The 15,737-nt window shown below is 57.8% G+C and overlaps 1 protein-coding gene across 2 annotated transcripts; it reads right to left on the bottom strand.

Annotated features, from left to right (window-relative positions):
- Nucleotides 1-28: 28 nt before the first annotated feature.
- FHOD1 (formin homology 2 domain containing 1) lies at nucleotides 29-15,654 on the bottom strand. 2 transcript variants are annotated; one of them, XM_080828027.1, is made up of 24 exons: nucleotides 15,375-15,654; nucleotides 8,038-8,144; nucleotides 7,608-7,672; nucleotides 7,213-7,280; nucleotides 7,034-7,139; nucleotides 6,863-6,957; nucleotides 6,484-6,595; nucleotides 6,303-6,397; nucleotides 6,070-6,213; nucleotides 5,811-5,956; nucleotides 5,469-5,726; nucleotides 5,323-5,346; nucleotides 4,881-4,934; nucleotides 3,890-4,005; nucleotides 3,199-3,803; nucleotides 2,715-2,870; nucleotides 2,307-2,489; nucleotides 2,097-2,216; nucleotides 1,858-2,019; nucleotides 1,256-1,446; nucleotides 971-1,163; nucleotides 727-889; nucleotides 451-651; nucleotides 29-377 (listed from the first exon to the last, which is right to left on the bottom strand). In XM_080828027.1, the coding sequence occupies exons 1-24, from the start codon at nucleotides 15,573-15,575 to the stop codon at nucleotides 295-297; spliced, it is 3,648 nt and encodes a 1,215-aa protein (XP_080684153.1). In that variant the 5' UTR covers nucleotides 15,576-15,654; the 3' UTR covers nucleotides 29-294. The 2 variants fall into 2 exon arrangements, with proteins under 2 accessions (XP_080684153.1, XP_080684154.1); XM_080828028.1 differs by lacking the exons at nucleotides 4,881-4,934; nucleotides 5,323-5,346.
- Nucleotides 15,655-15,737: the final 83 nt, after the last annotated feature.

The following is a 15,737-nucleotide window of genomic DNA, read 5'->3' as shown; positions in this document are numbered from 1 at the left end:
GGCACCCTGAAAGAAGGAAAAGGCGCTTGGGTTGGCTATGAAAACTTTATTATACTCCATGTATTTAGGGAGCTTATACAAATACGTGTACCAGTACACACACACACACACACAAACACACACACACTTGCACACAGGCACGCATAGCTAATACTGCTCAAGGCATTGTCCACTGGGCACAGAGTGGCCCTGGGGTTGAAAAGAGGCCCAGAATTCTGCTGATCCCTCCTCACTCTCTAGTCTCTTGCACTGCAGGCTGGGGCGCCAGTAGGTAGGTGTCTGGAGGCAGGGCCTTCATACCTCCAGGCCAGGACCCTTGCTCAGTCCCAGGGCCTGCACCAGGTCCTCTCCGAGCCCACTCTTCAGTGTCCGTCTCACTGCAGGGACAGAGCAGGGTTGGAGGGGGTTGATGGAATAAAGGTGGGTGGTGGGTGTTTGGGAAGTACTCACAAGACTTGCGGTTGCCCCGGGATCGTTTGCGCTCCCGAGCAGCTAAGGCACGAGGACTGCTCTTGGTCACTGACTGCACCAGCAGATCCATGATCTCATCTGAAGTGTCACTGGGTAAATTGGAGCCTGGGGGTTCTTCTGGGGGTGCAGTGGAGGGCCCTGTTGCTGTCGGCGTGACTGGGGAGCTGCTCTGGACCATGCCTAAGGGAGGCCAGACAGGGAAGTCAGGTCACAGTGATCGCAAAGCCCATTGCTCCCACTGGCCACAGGTCCCACCTCTGCTGCGGCGGCCATGTGTGGTGTCCTCTGGCTTGCTGGTCAGCAGACTCTTCATGCTGGCGTGACTGTCGGCATCACCCCGCCCTGGCCCACTGCCCACAGCCACTGGGAGAGATGCGTGGTTGGGGGCTTCCCCAGCCACACCTGAGAACTTCTCTGTCTGCAGAAGAGAGAAGGATGAGCTGGGAGCAGGGGAAGGGAGCCACAGGGGGCGGTAGGCCAGACCTGGAAGGGTGCCCACCTCCGTGATCATGCGGCCCCGGGTCTTGTTGCGCTCCCGGTAGGTGGCACGCTTCTGCTGCTGCTGCAGCACCCGTTCCCGGCACGTGCGGTACTCCAGGGCAAACTCACGCAGCGTGTGGCAGAACTGCATGATGCGCACTTCCCGGGCCGCGGGTGCCGTGTAGCCCAGGTACAACAGGAAGGCGTGAAACCTGGGCAGGGTGGGGGAGGGAGGGATGGTGAGTCCCGCCTGGGGTTTGAGGGATGGCGGTGGTGGTCCTGCCTCTTTGGCCCATGTGCCTACCTATTGCAGACACGGCGGTGTACTACCCGCAGCATGGCAACACGGCGGCCACACTGGGCCAAGAAGTGGGTGAGGCGGGCACGCAGGGCTGGGGACAGCTCATGCTTGGCCAAGCTCCGTAGGCTCTCCTCAGCTGCCCGGCTCCGACGCTCCAGCTGCCCCAGGTTCTCAGTCAGCTGCTCGAAGTCCACCTGGAAAAGCAGGGGGTACACATGCTGTCCCCCCACAGAAAGGCACCACCTGTGGCTGCCTCTGTCAGGTCAGCCAGCTTGGGCCCAGATAGCCAAGACCTGCCTCCTGCCCTCCCAAAGCACACAGTCTAATGCAGGAGACAGACAAGTCCATTTAATCTAATGTGGAACAGAGCAGCTTTCTTGGGGGAAGTGGTGGCTGAAAGGAGACCCAAAGACAGTAGGTGTGTGTAGCCGGGCCAATAGAGGAAAGAGTGTTTCTGGCCAAGGACACAGCCCATGCAGACACCTCTAGCCGAGCACACTCTGGCACAACAGCCCAAACTGTTGGGGAGGGAGAGCCAGCCCCAGGAAGCAGCACACCCTCGTTTCCACAGCTGGGCTTAGTCAAAGCCTCTGGCTGGTGCTAACCTTGGCACAGCGGGTCAGGGCAGGGATTTCTGAGTAGAGGTCCGAGGAATCAGGCCGGGTCTGGAGCACCAAGGAGCAGAGATGGTGCAGCAGTGACTGCCGGCGCACTGTGTCCTTCACCTCTGACACCTTCTCCAGGTAGCTCAACTCGAAGCCGCTGCTCTGAAAGGACTCCATCTGAGCCTGGGCCCAGCTGGCTCCAGGGCCCTGGCCCCCAGCCCTCGTGTGCTGCCACTCACCTGGGAACCGTTGAGGAAGTTGCCCACAGCCAGGAGAGTGGCCAGGATGCAGCGGAAGGTGGCATTTTGTACCAGCTGTGCCATGCCCACTTTCAGGTCAAATAGTGGCTCTGCGATTTCCTGGAGTGGGAGATGATGGAGGGACTCTCAAATTACCTGGTCCTCATGCTCACCTGGCCCACTTTCTGCCCCACCCCATAATCCAAGTACCCGCTCCATGCTGTCATAGTCCAGCTTGAAGGCCCAGAGTTGTAGGCGGGCGGCCAGGCCCCCAATGGAGGCAAGGGTCATCAGGAAGTTCTCAGCTGGGCCCAGGGGTACATCAGGATTGGCTAGCTGGGCCTCCTCGATCTTCTGCCGTTCCTCCTCCGTGGGCATCATAGTCAGCAGTTTCTGAGGATACAGCCACCACCCCACAGAGTCCTTCAGTCCTGGCCTGAGGCTTTAGGCATTGGTTTGGACTCATCCCTGGGTCATCCAGGGGATCCCCAGGGTCCGGGGACTGCTCTAGAAATACCAAGCCCATGCCCACCACTGGAGGGACAGGAAATGCCCACTGACCAAAGGAGAGGGCCAGATCTCCCACCTCCCTCCCACCCCCCTAGCTGGTATCCCCACCTCAATGCCATCCTTGCTGACAGCAAACTCATCAAAGTTGAGCAGGGCAGCCTTAATGACATGCACAGGTGGCAGGGTGGTTAGGCCAATGTTGATGGCGTTGCTGCGCTTGGGGTCCAGCACTGTGGTCATTGTCCGGCGGCCCTCACCAGCTTTCTTTAAGTTTGGGGAGAAGGGTGGTGATGAGATTGGGAAAAGAACTAGCTGGGGCAACAATCGAAGAGGGCACTCTTAAATCCCCCCTCTAAATGGCCAGGTGGTGGGGTCACCCCACAACCAGGGATCTGGGATGTGTAAGGCCTTGGGATGAGTTGAGATTCTACTTAGGGCTCTGCTGATACCTTGTTGAGAGACCTTGGACAAGAGTTGATGCCTTTCTTTGCCTCAGTTCCCCCATGTGGGAAATGAGCGGCAGCTCAGACCCTTAAGCTCTGATTGCCTCCTGTTTCCACTGGGTTTACCCTGTAGATGAGGGTGGGTTTACCTTGGAAGGCAGCACGTCCTTGGCACGGGACTCAAACAGGTGTTCCAGCCGGGCTGTGTCCACTGAGACAGGTTCCAGTGAGGCCCACAGGGTGGGGCAAGGCCCAAAACGGCTCCCAGAGCCTCCGTGGCCCCCAGCCAGCTTTAGCTCCCGCCAGAAGAGTTTTACTGTCTTCCTCTTGCTGGGGAGGGCTAGACCATCAGGTGCTGAGGGAGGAAGTGGGGCGGCCGGAGGTGGAGGTGGTGAGAGTGAGCCTTTGATGGGTGGGGGAGGTGGGGGCGGAGGAGGCGGGGGGCCTCCAGAAAGCGCAGGCAGTGGTGGGGGCGGGGGTGGGACCCCTTTCACAGCCTCCACAGCCTCCACATTCAGCATGTCCTCGTCTTCATCCTCCCCCAGATCTGAGAAGTCTAGGTCTCCAATGCAGAGCTTGGGTACACGGATAGGAAACTCCTGAATGGGCTCAGTCTTGGGGCTTGGTGGGGCCAGTGGCACCTTGGGCTCTGGCTCAAGGCTCCGCTGGGCCCGAAGCAGACCTCGGGGTACAGGGCTCTGGGGTGTTCTGGGTGCAGGGCCTGGTTCTGGGGAGCCCCATAGTTCCCGGGTATCTAGAAAAGAGAAGCAGCTGTTAGCATCATGCCCTCTGTGGAGCAACAGGGCAACACGAGTGGATTCTACCCACCCGCCTACTTACCTGGGTGTCCATCGGCCTCATCGGCCATGGCCCCAGCCAGTGTCTCTGCCCGGCCCTGGGCCAGTGCAGCCTGCTTCTCTGTTTCTGCCGCTGCCACATTCTCCAGGAACCGGGCTCTGGAGGGAGGTACTTGTCAGTGAGGATGTCTGACACAACCTAGCCCAGGGTGGTGTACATGCCTTGCTGGGCCCCTGGGCACTGCCCCAAATTGCAGGCACACACAGACACACACGGGAACAGTCCATGCGCTGAGCAGACCCAGGACCTATTCCCCAAGGCCAGTCCCTGTTCAGTCCTCCATATCTGGGGAGGGTCAGCACCAACCAAGCATCCCCAGTTCAATATATGGGGAGAAGTTCTGCTTAACGTCTAACCTGCAACCTTGCTGCTGTTCATGTTCACTGTCTTGATTCTAGACAAGGACCCTCAGAGCAGGGGAAGGGGATAGCTGTCTCATGCCTGGTAGCTCAGAGAGCTATGACCCATGGCCAGAAAAGGACCTAGTAAACAACAGGCTTTAGCTTGAGAGTCTTATGCTTTACTGAGTAGAGCTACCACAACAGGCCCTCAGTTTATGTGGAAATAATGAACGTGATCCAGTGTCTTTTTTCAGCCCCTCCAGCCTCTTTTGGCCCTCGGTCCCTGCCCTTCCCTCAGTCCGAGGTTGTTTTTCTTCCCCCACACCATACAGCACCCTAGACACCCTAGATAGCTTATGATCCTGCCTTCTTTCTGGGAGAAAGGGCTCCAGGTTGGGAGTCTGTGTCCTCATTTCTGGTTGAGGCTGTTAAGGTGTCACTATCAAAGCGCAGGGCCCACTATGGAACTGCTTCCCTACCCCTAGGATAACAGAGGAGGCATATGTCTGGGAGAGGGTGGGCCTGAGACTCCCCTAGCTCTGCGGCATGAGGCACATGGAACCCCCGCTGGGGGAAGCAATGCTGAAGCCCTGAGCATGTGGCAGGCCTGGCGGACTGGCCTCTGTACTTACTCCAGCCTGGCCTGCTCAGTAGGGGACTGAGGGACAGGTGGGCTCTCTGGGGCCCTGGGTGGGGGGGATGAGAGGAAGAGATGGTAATTGTGGTGCCTGCTCCACTCCAAAGCCCAGCTGCTCATACCCACCCAGAGCTGGGCGGTAATACCAGGGATTCCTTCCCAGCCCCCGCAGGAAGGGGAGGTGTGGAGGAGGCAGGACATGAGGAAACTGGAAATGGAGGGGAGAGACTGACACGAAGCAGGACAGGGAGCAATAAGAGACAAAGACAGAGCAGAACAAGAGAGTCAAGGGATAGCAACAGAGAAACAAAGGGGGGTCAGGGGATAGATGACAAAGGGGCAGGGACAGGTAGAATGCCAGAAAGAGATGAAGACAAGCAGTAGGAGGAGGAGGAGGTCCCGTCAGAGCAGAACCCCACCCCTCAGCAGTCACTTACCAAACAGGAGCAGTTTGGTGAAGTCTGGAAAGAAAGAGAAAGCACGCGTTTGGGCAGAGGAGTTTGGGCAGAGGAGGCGCAGGGGTTCAGAGTGTGGGGACAGCTGGAGAGAGGACTCTAGGGGCAGTCTCTATCTCCCTGCTTACTTGTAGATGCTCCTCTCGCTGGAGCTGTCAGCCGAGGGCCCCACAGAGATGGCAGGAAAGAGGTTCACCGAGGTACAGAGGCCAGAAGCTGGGTCCACAGGTTTAGGGGCCAGGCTGGTCGACAGGGCAGGGCCAGCGGAGTAGGTGGAGATTACCACCGAGGAGGGGTCCCCGGGGCTCGAGGCGGGGTCACCTGGGCTTAAGGGGCCTGTCCGAGGTGAGGCAGGGCCTGTGCGGCCAGCTGCGGGGCCTGCAGGGCTAGAGGCGGGGGCCTGTCAGCTGACAAGGCCACTGCTGGGCGGATCCACCCCTCCCCATGTGCCAAGGCAAGTTCTCTCTTACCCAGGCTCCGAGGGGCGCACAGGGCAGCCCCCGCCTTCTAGAGACCGGCGGCTCCTCTTGCCCTCCTCCGAAGAGGGCTTTCTGCGTTCCCGCCGCCCACCTGCAGCGGCTTCCTCAATGTCTCCATCCTCCAACCGCAGGGCATTCTAGTGGAGGTGGACCCAGATGTGAGCTGCTGAGACCCGCATAGGTAGGGCGGGGTGCTGGGGAACTGCGCCTCTTCCCGCCCCTCCAGCCGCGCCCAGATGGCCCAGCCCACCTCATAGAGCACAAGCTGTGTGCGCAGGTCGAAATCAGTCCCAGATGCGCCCAAGTGGCGCTGGACCAGAGCTTCCATGCCCTGCTGCTCCAGTGCATCTGTCACATCATAGAAGGAGTCCTGGTCTGGAAGCGCTGCCAGTGTCTAGAGGGTGGGGATGGGAAGGCAAGGCTAAGGCTGATGGGGCCCGGAATTGGCACCTGGTTCTCCCCCCTTCTCAGGGCCCCCCCCACCTTGTTGATGAGGGTGACTGTGTACACCAACAACTCGGGGTCAGCGCCATTCTTCTCCTCCAGGATGGACACCAGATTGGCCCAAGGAAGAGAGCCTGACACACAGAAAGGGGAGCGATCATGCAGGGACAGGTAGGAGAGAGGGCTCTGAGTGGTCGGGGAGGAAGGGACACTCTCTCACCTGTGGAGCTGGCCACAGAGTTGACGGCACGGATAAGCAGCGGCGCATTGCTCTCCGAGTACTCCACAAATACCAGCAGCAGCTTCAGGGCCGTTTTCACCACCAAGCGGGACTGGGGGGAGGGGTCACCACATATGAGTGGGGCTTGGGCCAGACTTGTGCCAGCTCCTGGTGGGGAGGGTTAAGGGCCTCTGGGGCTGGACCCAGAGAGGAGAGTCTAGGCACAAAGACCCTGGCCCCAGGCCCAGGTATTGGAGAGCCTTCTAGGCTTAGAGGAGCCTTAGACTCACTCCATTCCAACCCACTTTGAAGAAGAGGAGACTGAGGTCAGAGAGAGGCAGTGAGAGAAGGGTGCATGGCTGTGTGGAGGGCCACTTACCACGCTGGCACACAGTGTGTACAGCCACTGCACAGTCTCACTGTGGGCCACCACCCCCAGCATCCCATCCACAAACAGCATCAGCTGGCCTAGTGCTGGGGACACAGGGACAAGACAAGGTCAGGTAGGGGCTGCCAAAGGCAGGGGTCATGAGGGAGGAAAGGGGCTGACCTCGGAGGATGTAGCTCTGGTAGTTGTGGTCGGCAGCAGCACCCACACGGATCAGGCAGCTCAGCCCCTCTGAGTGCACAAATTCAGGCACCAGGTCCTTGTCCTCCTGGGGACACCATGGGGGAGTTTAAGCAGGGCTCAGGCTGGACGCCCAACCCTAGCCCACTGCTGGGCCTCACCTGGAAGATCTGCTTTAGTGAGAAGAGGGAGCGACGCAGCTCAGGGCCACTGGAGCCATACAACTTTTCTGCAAGGGGTAGGGTGGACATGGAAACCTCAAGGGGGCACAGACACCCTCTTCTACTGGAACACAATCCCCCACCAAAGAATATTCTAGTACTCTCGAACCCCCAGCCTCCTCCTCCACTGCCTGACTCTGGGCAACCCCCATCGCGGTTTAGCTGCAGCATCAGCCCTTGGCCCTGGAAGGAGAGGTCAGGATAGGAATGGGGAGGGGCTGCACATCCTGTCTCCCATGTGCCTTGTCCATTGTCCAGCACAGGCCTGAAAGAAACTGAGCCAGTGGGGCTGGGGAGGGGGGGATTCCTGGACTCTAATCCCCTCATACACTTACCCAAGATGGCATTGACCCTCACAGAGAGTTGAGTACGCAGGATGAGTGTAGGCTTCCGCCCTTTGCTGGAATCAAGCAGCCTAGTCAGCAGTTTCCAGGCCATTCCTCAGGGTCCCTGCCCCCATACCAGAGCAGCTAAAGACCACTCCACATGCCAACCCTGGCCCAACTCCTTCCTTCCTAACAAGAGGATGTGTGCAAACATAGGTATCTCAGGTATGTGCGAGAGCCCCTCCCCCCCCAGTCCCGGGCATCAGGTAACACTGGCCAGGTCTTGGGATTCCCCTGGCACACAGTCCCCTGGGGTGGCAGACGGTAACCCATACCCTAGGCTAGAGATCAGGTGTCCTGGCTGCTGACACCTGAGCCAGCCCCTGGTGGAAGCAAGGTTGGGTGCCAGCCTTGCCTTCCCGGTCCCATCAGCTCTGACCTGATCTCTTCATAGAAGCTCTCCAGCATCTCCCGCTGCTCTTCCAGAGACAACTCGGGGTCCAGGTAGTATCCAGAGGGAGACACTTGGAGGGCACAATCCTCCAGCTGGGGGCAAAGGGAATAGCTGTCAGGGCTGGGAAAGAGGTGGCAGGGGTATGTCCGAAGACCCTATGACCTCCCGACCCCCCCTCAGAGAGCTGGCAGAGTGGCAGACCACAGGGTATGCTGCAGCCGCTCGTTCCTCCAGCAGCCGTTTCTTGCAGGCCTACTACATGCAGTGCCCCCCGCCCCCAGGTGCCAGGCTTTCTGGCCCTTAGCACGTGCTGTATCTTCAGCTAACACCTACCCATTCTGTAGGTTTCAGATCAGGTAATGGTTTTTTGGAACGCTCTCCTCCACTCTAGCCAATGCTATGCAACCCATTCCATCCCATGTGTGCAGCTCCGTGTGAGGCCTTCCACAGAGCATGATAATATCCTAGACCCTACTCTTCTTCCCCACTAACCATGGGTTCTCTGCGTTCAGGCGCCATGTCTGTCTTGGCCTATGCCATATCTGCAGAGCCCAGCACAGCATTTGGCTCACACTAAGTGCTTACTAAACACTTGAGCTAATGAACATGAATAAGGAAGGGGAATAGAGAGAAGATGGGAGGAAGTTCCTGCTTTCGAGGAAGTTCACAGCCCTGGGGGTGATAAGCTGCATCCACAAAGCATTCAAGCCCAGGGAGAAAGTGTAAACCCAGCTGGGAGGGGTGTGTGTGTTGTCTCCCTGAACCGAGGTGGTGAGGAGGTGCAGGTAATACATGGGGGATAAGTCCCTCTAAGCCTCAGGGTCTTTGCCCTGCCCCATGGGAGCTGGACCTCAAAGGCCTCCAAGGGGCCTCTTGAAAACCAGGTTTTAGGGTCTGACTCAGTCAGTCTGCACTGGGTCCCTGAAACCTGCATTGTACAAGGCACACGTTCTACCCATGTGTCTGCTTCCCACATATCTCCGCTGCGCCCTGAGCATGGCTCTGGTCCACCACTACCAGGCGTGACACTGGCCTCTTGAGAAGTACCTGTAGAGAGGGCTAGTGAAGTGACTCCAGAGAGTCTGAGGGCAGCAGCACCGGGCCTCTTCTGGACACCTCTCCAGTAGCACAGAGCCGGTATGCAGGGCTCAGCAAAGTCCCCTTGAACTGAGGGGTCCTGCTCCTTGATGTAACATGGCCAAGGGAGAGCAGGGTGTTTTCTGGCTTCCATCTTACTGCGAAAGTCAATCCCATCATTTGTCCTGCTGTTCTGTCAGCCCTGCCCTGCTCTGGGCCCAGTCCAAGGGCTTCCAGCTGCCCTTGGTCCCCTGGGTGGGGGAAGGGAGTCCAGAACCTGCCCCTACCTCTGTTTCTGCTTTGCACCCCTGCTCACGCCTGAGAACCTGACCCAGCTCCTTCCTGGCAGTTCAGCCTTGAGGCGCTTGGGTGACACCCCTTCTCCCTCCGGCTCCCCTCCCCCACACTCTCGCCTGGGACATGGGACATAGGACAAACACTCCAGCCTGTTCTCTGCCCCACTTCCTGCCTGGCTGCCTGCCCTCCCTTGGGCGCCTTGGGCGGGCCTGGCCTCTCTCCCCTCCCTGGGAGCAGAGTCATCTTCTCCAGGGCCTACTAGCAACAGGCCTGAGATGAGGAGGCAAGGCCCCAGGGCTGGGGTGCTCTTGGGCCAGCTCAGCTGAGGGCAACCCCACATTCCTCCTGATCCTTTTTCCCACATGGTGACTCAGCAGCCTGCCTTCCCCACCCCCATCCAAGCACAGCTGCATCTCCTTCCACCTTGGACTAGAGGATTCTGGGACCCTAGAGAAACATATCCACACACCCTGCCCCAACCCCAGAGCAACAAATTCCTTCAGGGATCCCCCAAATCACACATCTATAGAATAGCTCACTCATCCAAACATTTATGGACCAGGCTGGTTTGAGGTGCTGAACACACAGCAGGGAAGATAACTGCTTCTGCTTTTCCTGCCTGCCAGCAGAGGCAGGCAGGCTCGCCTCGGGTAAAGGCTACAAATGAGTGTAGAAGTTTAAGTGCCATGAGTGCAAAGCAGAGGGGTGGAATGCTGTGAAGGTAAACACTGGGGATGATCAGATTATACCTGGTATGTACTTCCACACCCAGGTTCATGGTCCGGTATATATATATGCTCTGCTGGAGCACAGGTCCAAGAAGCACACCCCCACAAAACTCAGCTCCAGCAGGCTCTCTTCCCATCCTGCAAGCACGTTTGTGTGCTCTCATCCCAAGTGAGCAGAGAACGGCTCTCTCCTTCCAGAATGCCTGCATATATTTGGGTTAAGGTCCCGAAGGCCAAGTGCTCCATCATCAGTGGCCTCCCTAGAGAAGTCCTGAGGTAGCGGCCAGCCCAAAGCCTCCAAGGATGGTGCCCCACCCCCCACCCCCCAACCCAGCTGCCTGTCCTGGGTGGAGATGGGGGAGGGTGGGCTAAGGTAGAAAGAACAGAGACTTCCTGCCAGCTGGGTGGTGCTTGTCCTCACACCCCTGGCCCCTTGCTTGGGTCACCATTCTGAGAGCCAAACCTCTGGGGCTTGTTTCTCACACCCTGGGGCTGAGCCAGGCCAGAATAATCCTGCTGACAGTGCTTAGGGTCAGCACAGGGCCCACGTGGGCCCACATCCTTGACTCCCTCCTGGTTCTTGTCTTGCACGCTTCTCTGTGTCTGTCTTGGAATGGAGTCCTCTTCATTCTTCCCAGGCTCAACCCCTCCCTTCAGGATCCAGCCCACTTTTCTCTTGGTTCTCTGCGCTTAGGCTTTTCTGACAGCCTAAACCAACTCATTCCATATGGGTTTTTTTTTTTTTTTTTAAGATTTTATTTATTTGTTGGAGAGAGAGCACATATGCAGGCAGAGTGGCAGGCAGAGGCAGAGAGAGAAGCAGGCTCCCTGCCGAGCAAGAAGCCTGATGGGGGACTTGATCCCAGCACCCTGGGATCATGACCTGAGCTGAAGGCAGCCGCTTAACTGACTGAGCCACACAGGCGTCCCTCCACATGGCTTTAAATTCAGGGCCAAACTTAGGGGACCACGGTGTCTACTCCCCAGTATTTTTCATAACTACAAATCAGGTGAGAGTGAACACTAGGGGCAGGGAAAGAAGATGGAGCAGAGGGCAGAATTATATGCTGAAGGATTCCTGTTCTAGGAAATAATTTTGCTAACTGCTTTTTTTTTTTTTTTTAAGATTTTATTTATTTGTTCATGAGAGACAGAGGGAGAGAGACAGAGGCAGAGGCAGAAGGAGAAGCAGGTTCCCTGCTGAGCAGGGAGCCTGGGATGCGGAACTTGATCCCAGGACCCTGAGACCATGACTGGAGCCGAAGGCAGACACCCAACCATCTGAGCCACCCAGGCGCCCCACTGCTAACTGCTTTTTTCTTTTGCTTTCCTATAAACACGAGACTCTTGTGGCACCTGGCTGGCTCATTTGGAGAGCACGCAACTCTGTATCTTGGGGTCATGAGTTTAAGCCCCACATTGGGTGAAGAAATTACTTAAACAAATAAACTTTAAACATGAGATCCTCCTTCTACTGTTATGTTGGGTTTCCAACTAGACCATGACTTCCTGGATGAGACACTATGGATGGGCCTTGAGGAGGGAAACCCACATTAGTTATGTCTCCTCTGGGTCACATACCAGGCTGCTTAGTTGTTTGATTCTCCTGCTATTTTTTTTTTTTTAAGTTTTATTTACTTAAGTAATCTCTACGCCCAAAGTGGGGCTCGAACCCACGATCCTGAGATCAAGAGTCAGATGCTTTACCGACTGAGCCAGCCAGGTGCCCCTCTCCTGATAATCCTTTTACAGGTGAGGAAACCAAGGCTCAGAAACTCAGTGAATATGTCCCAGGCTGCACAACCAGGAATAGAACCAGGGCTAACTGACCTAGATCTTGGGAGCATGTAGTGTTTGTTGCTAAGGGCTGAAGACCACCCCTCAGCTTTCTGGACTCTGCAAATACCCCAAACTGGTCTTTCCAGTTGTAGCAAGGGAACACAAATGAACACATACGCATCATACACACCAAGGTAACCATGCCTACATCTGCAAGGACCTAGGTCCTGGGGTCCCTCACCAGGCTGCATCTCAGGCTCCCTAGCCCAGAATGACCAGTAAATTGGACATGGACGGTGGTCCCAGAGAAAGCTGGGAGAAGCCATGACTCATGTCCATATCCCAGTCTTCTAGTTTCCCCAAAAGACCTCCATATCTGGGAAATACAGGGCTCAGTTCATCACCAGAGCACCCCATCTTGCCCTTAAGACTCATCTGAGACCCCTCCAGTTGGTCCCTGTCCCAGCAGATCAGGTTCACATTTTAGCCCCCTTGTCACATTGCTCCTGAGAGGTAAACTGAGGCTGGAGTACGGAGGGTGCAAGGTCAAGAAACATTCCAGGACAGTGCCGTCCCTGTCCTCCTCTAATCTTTAGCCATGGCTGGGGAAACAGAGTTACCGGTGACAGACAGATTTCTAGGGCTATCCCTGCTGCTAGAAGTAGGGGGCTCCTCGGGCCTTTGCACCAGGATCAGAGCAGCGCTCAGGTCTCTCTGCCTGCTTGAGAACCCACGGAGAAGTCAGTGCTGTCTCATATGTGGCAGGGCCTTTAGGTGTCCAAGAGGGGCTCCTGAGGCACTGCCCAGAAGACCAAAATGTAGCAGAGCTCTGGGTAGAGATGAAATGCAGGGCCAGAGGGTCAGGTTCTCCCCCGGGGAAGGGGCACGTTCCATGGCTGAGAGGTTTCTGCACTGAGGGAAGACAGATACTCCTAATATTCCCCTGCGGACACCCAGCGTGGCCCAAGGCACTGCCAGGACCCTCCCCACCCCCCTCACCCCGCCCACTCCCACCCAAGGCCAGGAGATGAGTCAGAGGCTGTGGCAAGGAGCTTCCTCCTAGACTAGGAGGAAATGAGCAAGGCCTTCTCTGATCTGAAAGCTCTAAACGGTTTAAAAAGGAAGCCCCCAGGGGAACTCTAGTGGCTAGGCTCAGCCCAACGGGGTATGTGGGGTGGAGCTCCAGAGAGAAAGTGGGCTGGGCCTTTCTACATTCCCAGGGAGGGAGCAGGGTTTGCAGGGATGATGAAGGTCAGTGCCCAGAGGGGGGAGGGCAGATGTCATCTCTTGAACGTGTCCTGTTTCCCTGTTGGACAGATGTACAGAGCGTAAAGTATTGAGTGGAGACCCCCCTCCTTATTATTTCTGCTCTAGGGCTGGGATGGGAATGCTTGGGTTTCTGGGCCACCTCTCCCCTCTTTAGGGCTATGTAGGCAGGCTTGAGTCATGTCTGTGCCCTTGGGGCATGCACTTATAGGAGCAGGGGAGGAACCAGCTGTTGATATTTCCTGCAACGAGCAGCCCTGCTCCCCATCTCTCAACCCTCTGATGTCCCTGCCCCTACCCTATTCTCAGCCCTTCTTCCTCCAGCCTTCTATTCTGGGGCTGTGGTCACAGTTTATATTTGGGATGAGCACATCACAGTGTATCTGACCATTCCTGGCAGAGCTGCCAGCCCCATGGAATCCTGGCTACAGGCACAGTGGTAACTCAGTGTGCCCACCAGCATATCCTGCCTGTGGGGGATATGGTAGTCCTCAGGTACACCAAATGGGAGATCCTAAAGGTGGGGAGACCAGGAATGCCTGAGGTGGGGAGTTTATACTTAACACATTCTACATCTGAGCTCTGTAGTGTCTTTAGCTATGAAGTACAGAGCACCTGGTGCAACAAGGAGATAGGTCCCTAAGTGAGGGGAAGAAAATGGGGTGGGTTCTTTTCTGTCGCTGACCTCCCAAATGTGCCTCTAATTGGGAAGAGCGCTGTTAGGGCTAAGTCCTGTCCTACAGTGGGGAGTGGGAGGAATACTATGTTTTCTGTAGTGCTCCAGGCTTATTTCAGCACCAGGAGTTCCAGGAGCCTGAAGGCAGGAACCTAGACCTGGTTTAACACCCCTCTCCAGCGCCCGCCCCTCCTGAATTGAAGGTGGCCTCGGGTTGGACATGATCCTTCCAGGCCCACCTCAGGTTACCCCTTTGAAAAGGGCAGAACAAAAGGGGTTGCATCAAAAGTCTAAAGTGGGCAGTGTGCTGCAACCTTCAAACCGTGGCCTTGAAGCCCGGGCTCTGCCCAGACACGCGCCACTCCCCCAGCGGGTAATCTCACCAGCTCTCCCGCCCGCGCTCAGAGGCGGGGCCGGCCCGCAGAGCGAGGAATGCAGGCTGGGGGCCCGGCGCCCGGGGCACATTCCAGGGGAGACCCCGGGCCTGGGGGGCAAGTTTGCGCAACTCGCCTCAGCTAAGGCTGATAGCGGGGGGGCGGGGAACCCCCGCCAACTCTTTCTCCTTTTCCTCACCACTCGGTGTATACCGGCTGGCGGGGAACCCTGGTGGGGTGCTGGTGCGCCTCCCAGAGTCCTGGTCCGGAAACCCAGCGCGCCGGAAAGCGCTGCCTGCAGGGGGCTGAGCGCAGGGAGCGGGAGGGGAGGTAGGGCCAACCATCTGGAAAAGGGCCTCTCCCAGCGCTGTGCACGAGTCGGCTCCGGGACGCAGGCAAACTAGGGCAGGCTGGCGGTTTAAAATTAGCCCGGCCCGCCCCCTCCCTTCTAGCAGTGGGCCGGCTGCGGCGGGAGTACGGGATGGTGGGGGCGGTGACTCAAAGGGCTTTTCCACCAATGCAGACACCGGCTAGTTCTCGGTGTGTCCCGGGCCGGACCGCTTCCCGGGGACTCACCTCTCCCCGAGAAGCCTCTCTTCTACTGGCACTCCCAAGCAGGGCCCCCACCTACAGAGGCAACACTCTACCCGGCAGGACCCAATCCAGCTTCCAGAAACCGCTGGAAGCTTTGGCCGCCCCCAGTGGCCCGCCCCCGGATCCGCCCCTCCTCTTGGTCCCGCCTCACCTCACCTGAAGCAGGTGGAAGCTGGTCCTTCCCCGGCTCCAACTTTTAGTCCGCTGCTACCCAAACACCTACCGTCCCTTTATCCAGATCGGTTACCCAGGCAGACAGGCCCCGAAGAGACCCCGAACAACTCCCCAGGTGGGCCTCACTTCGAGGGGCAGCCAGAGTGGCGCAGACCACAAACTCCCATCTCCCTTCTTCGGCTTCCCTCAACTTGAGAGGCGTCCCGCGAAAGCAAGGCAGCGTGGATCTTGAGTCCCCAGGCCCAAGACTTTCCCGCAGAAGCACACCCGCTCCAGCCTCTCCCCGAGGGTTACTTCCCAAAGGCTTTCATGGCGCCATGAACCTTTGATCGCCCCAGTCTCTCCGGGTCCCCTCACCTTCAGTGGAGCCGCCAGCAGGCGGTGCAGCGCGGGTATCTGCGCACCCAGGGGCAGCGCCCCGTCCAGGCTGCAGGTGGGGGCCCGGCGCGGCTCCGGGAAGTTGGCACATGCGAAGGGGTCGGTGTCCTCCAAGTACTGCACCCGCACGGTAACCACTGATACCGGGTCCCCGTCGCCGCGGTCTTCCTCGCCCGCCATCGTTTGTCACTGGCTCACGCCTCGCATCCGGGACGGTCCCGGCCCCGCGGCGGCGTCTGCTCAACTAGCTCCGCTGTCTGGGCCGGGTCGGACCGGACGAGGCTGAAGAGGGGCGGAGCCAGACGGAGGCGGGGCCGAGGAAGGGGGTGGAGCCAAGAGTCT

Source organism: Martes martes (assembly GCF_963455335.1).
Source record: "Martes martes genome assembly, chromosome: 17".
NCBI lineage: Eukaryota > Metazoa > Chordata > Mammalia > Carnivora > Mustelidae > Martes > Martes martes.
This window is presented reverse-complemented; position numbering and strand designations above follow the sequence as displayed.

Excerpts from the sequence above, each read along its gene's own strand:
- FHOD1 (XM_080828027.1), bottom strand. The coding sequence starts at position 15,575 with ATGGCGGGCGAGGAAGACCGCGGCGACGGGGACCCGGTATCAGTGGTT. Across the intron at positions 6,958-7,033 it reads CCAGAGCTACATCCTCCGAG|CACTAGGCCAGCTGATGCTG; the intron begins GTCAGCCCCTTT and ends CTGTGTCCCCAG. Across the intron at positions 2,871-3,198 it reads AGGACGTGCTGCCTTCCAAG|AAAGCTGGTGAGGGCCGCCG; the intron begins GTAAACCCACCC and ends CCAAACTTAAAG.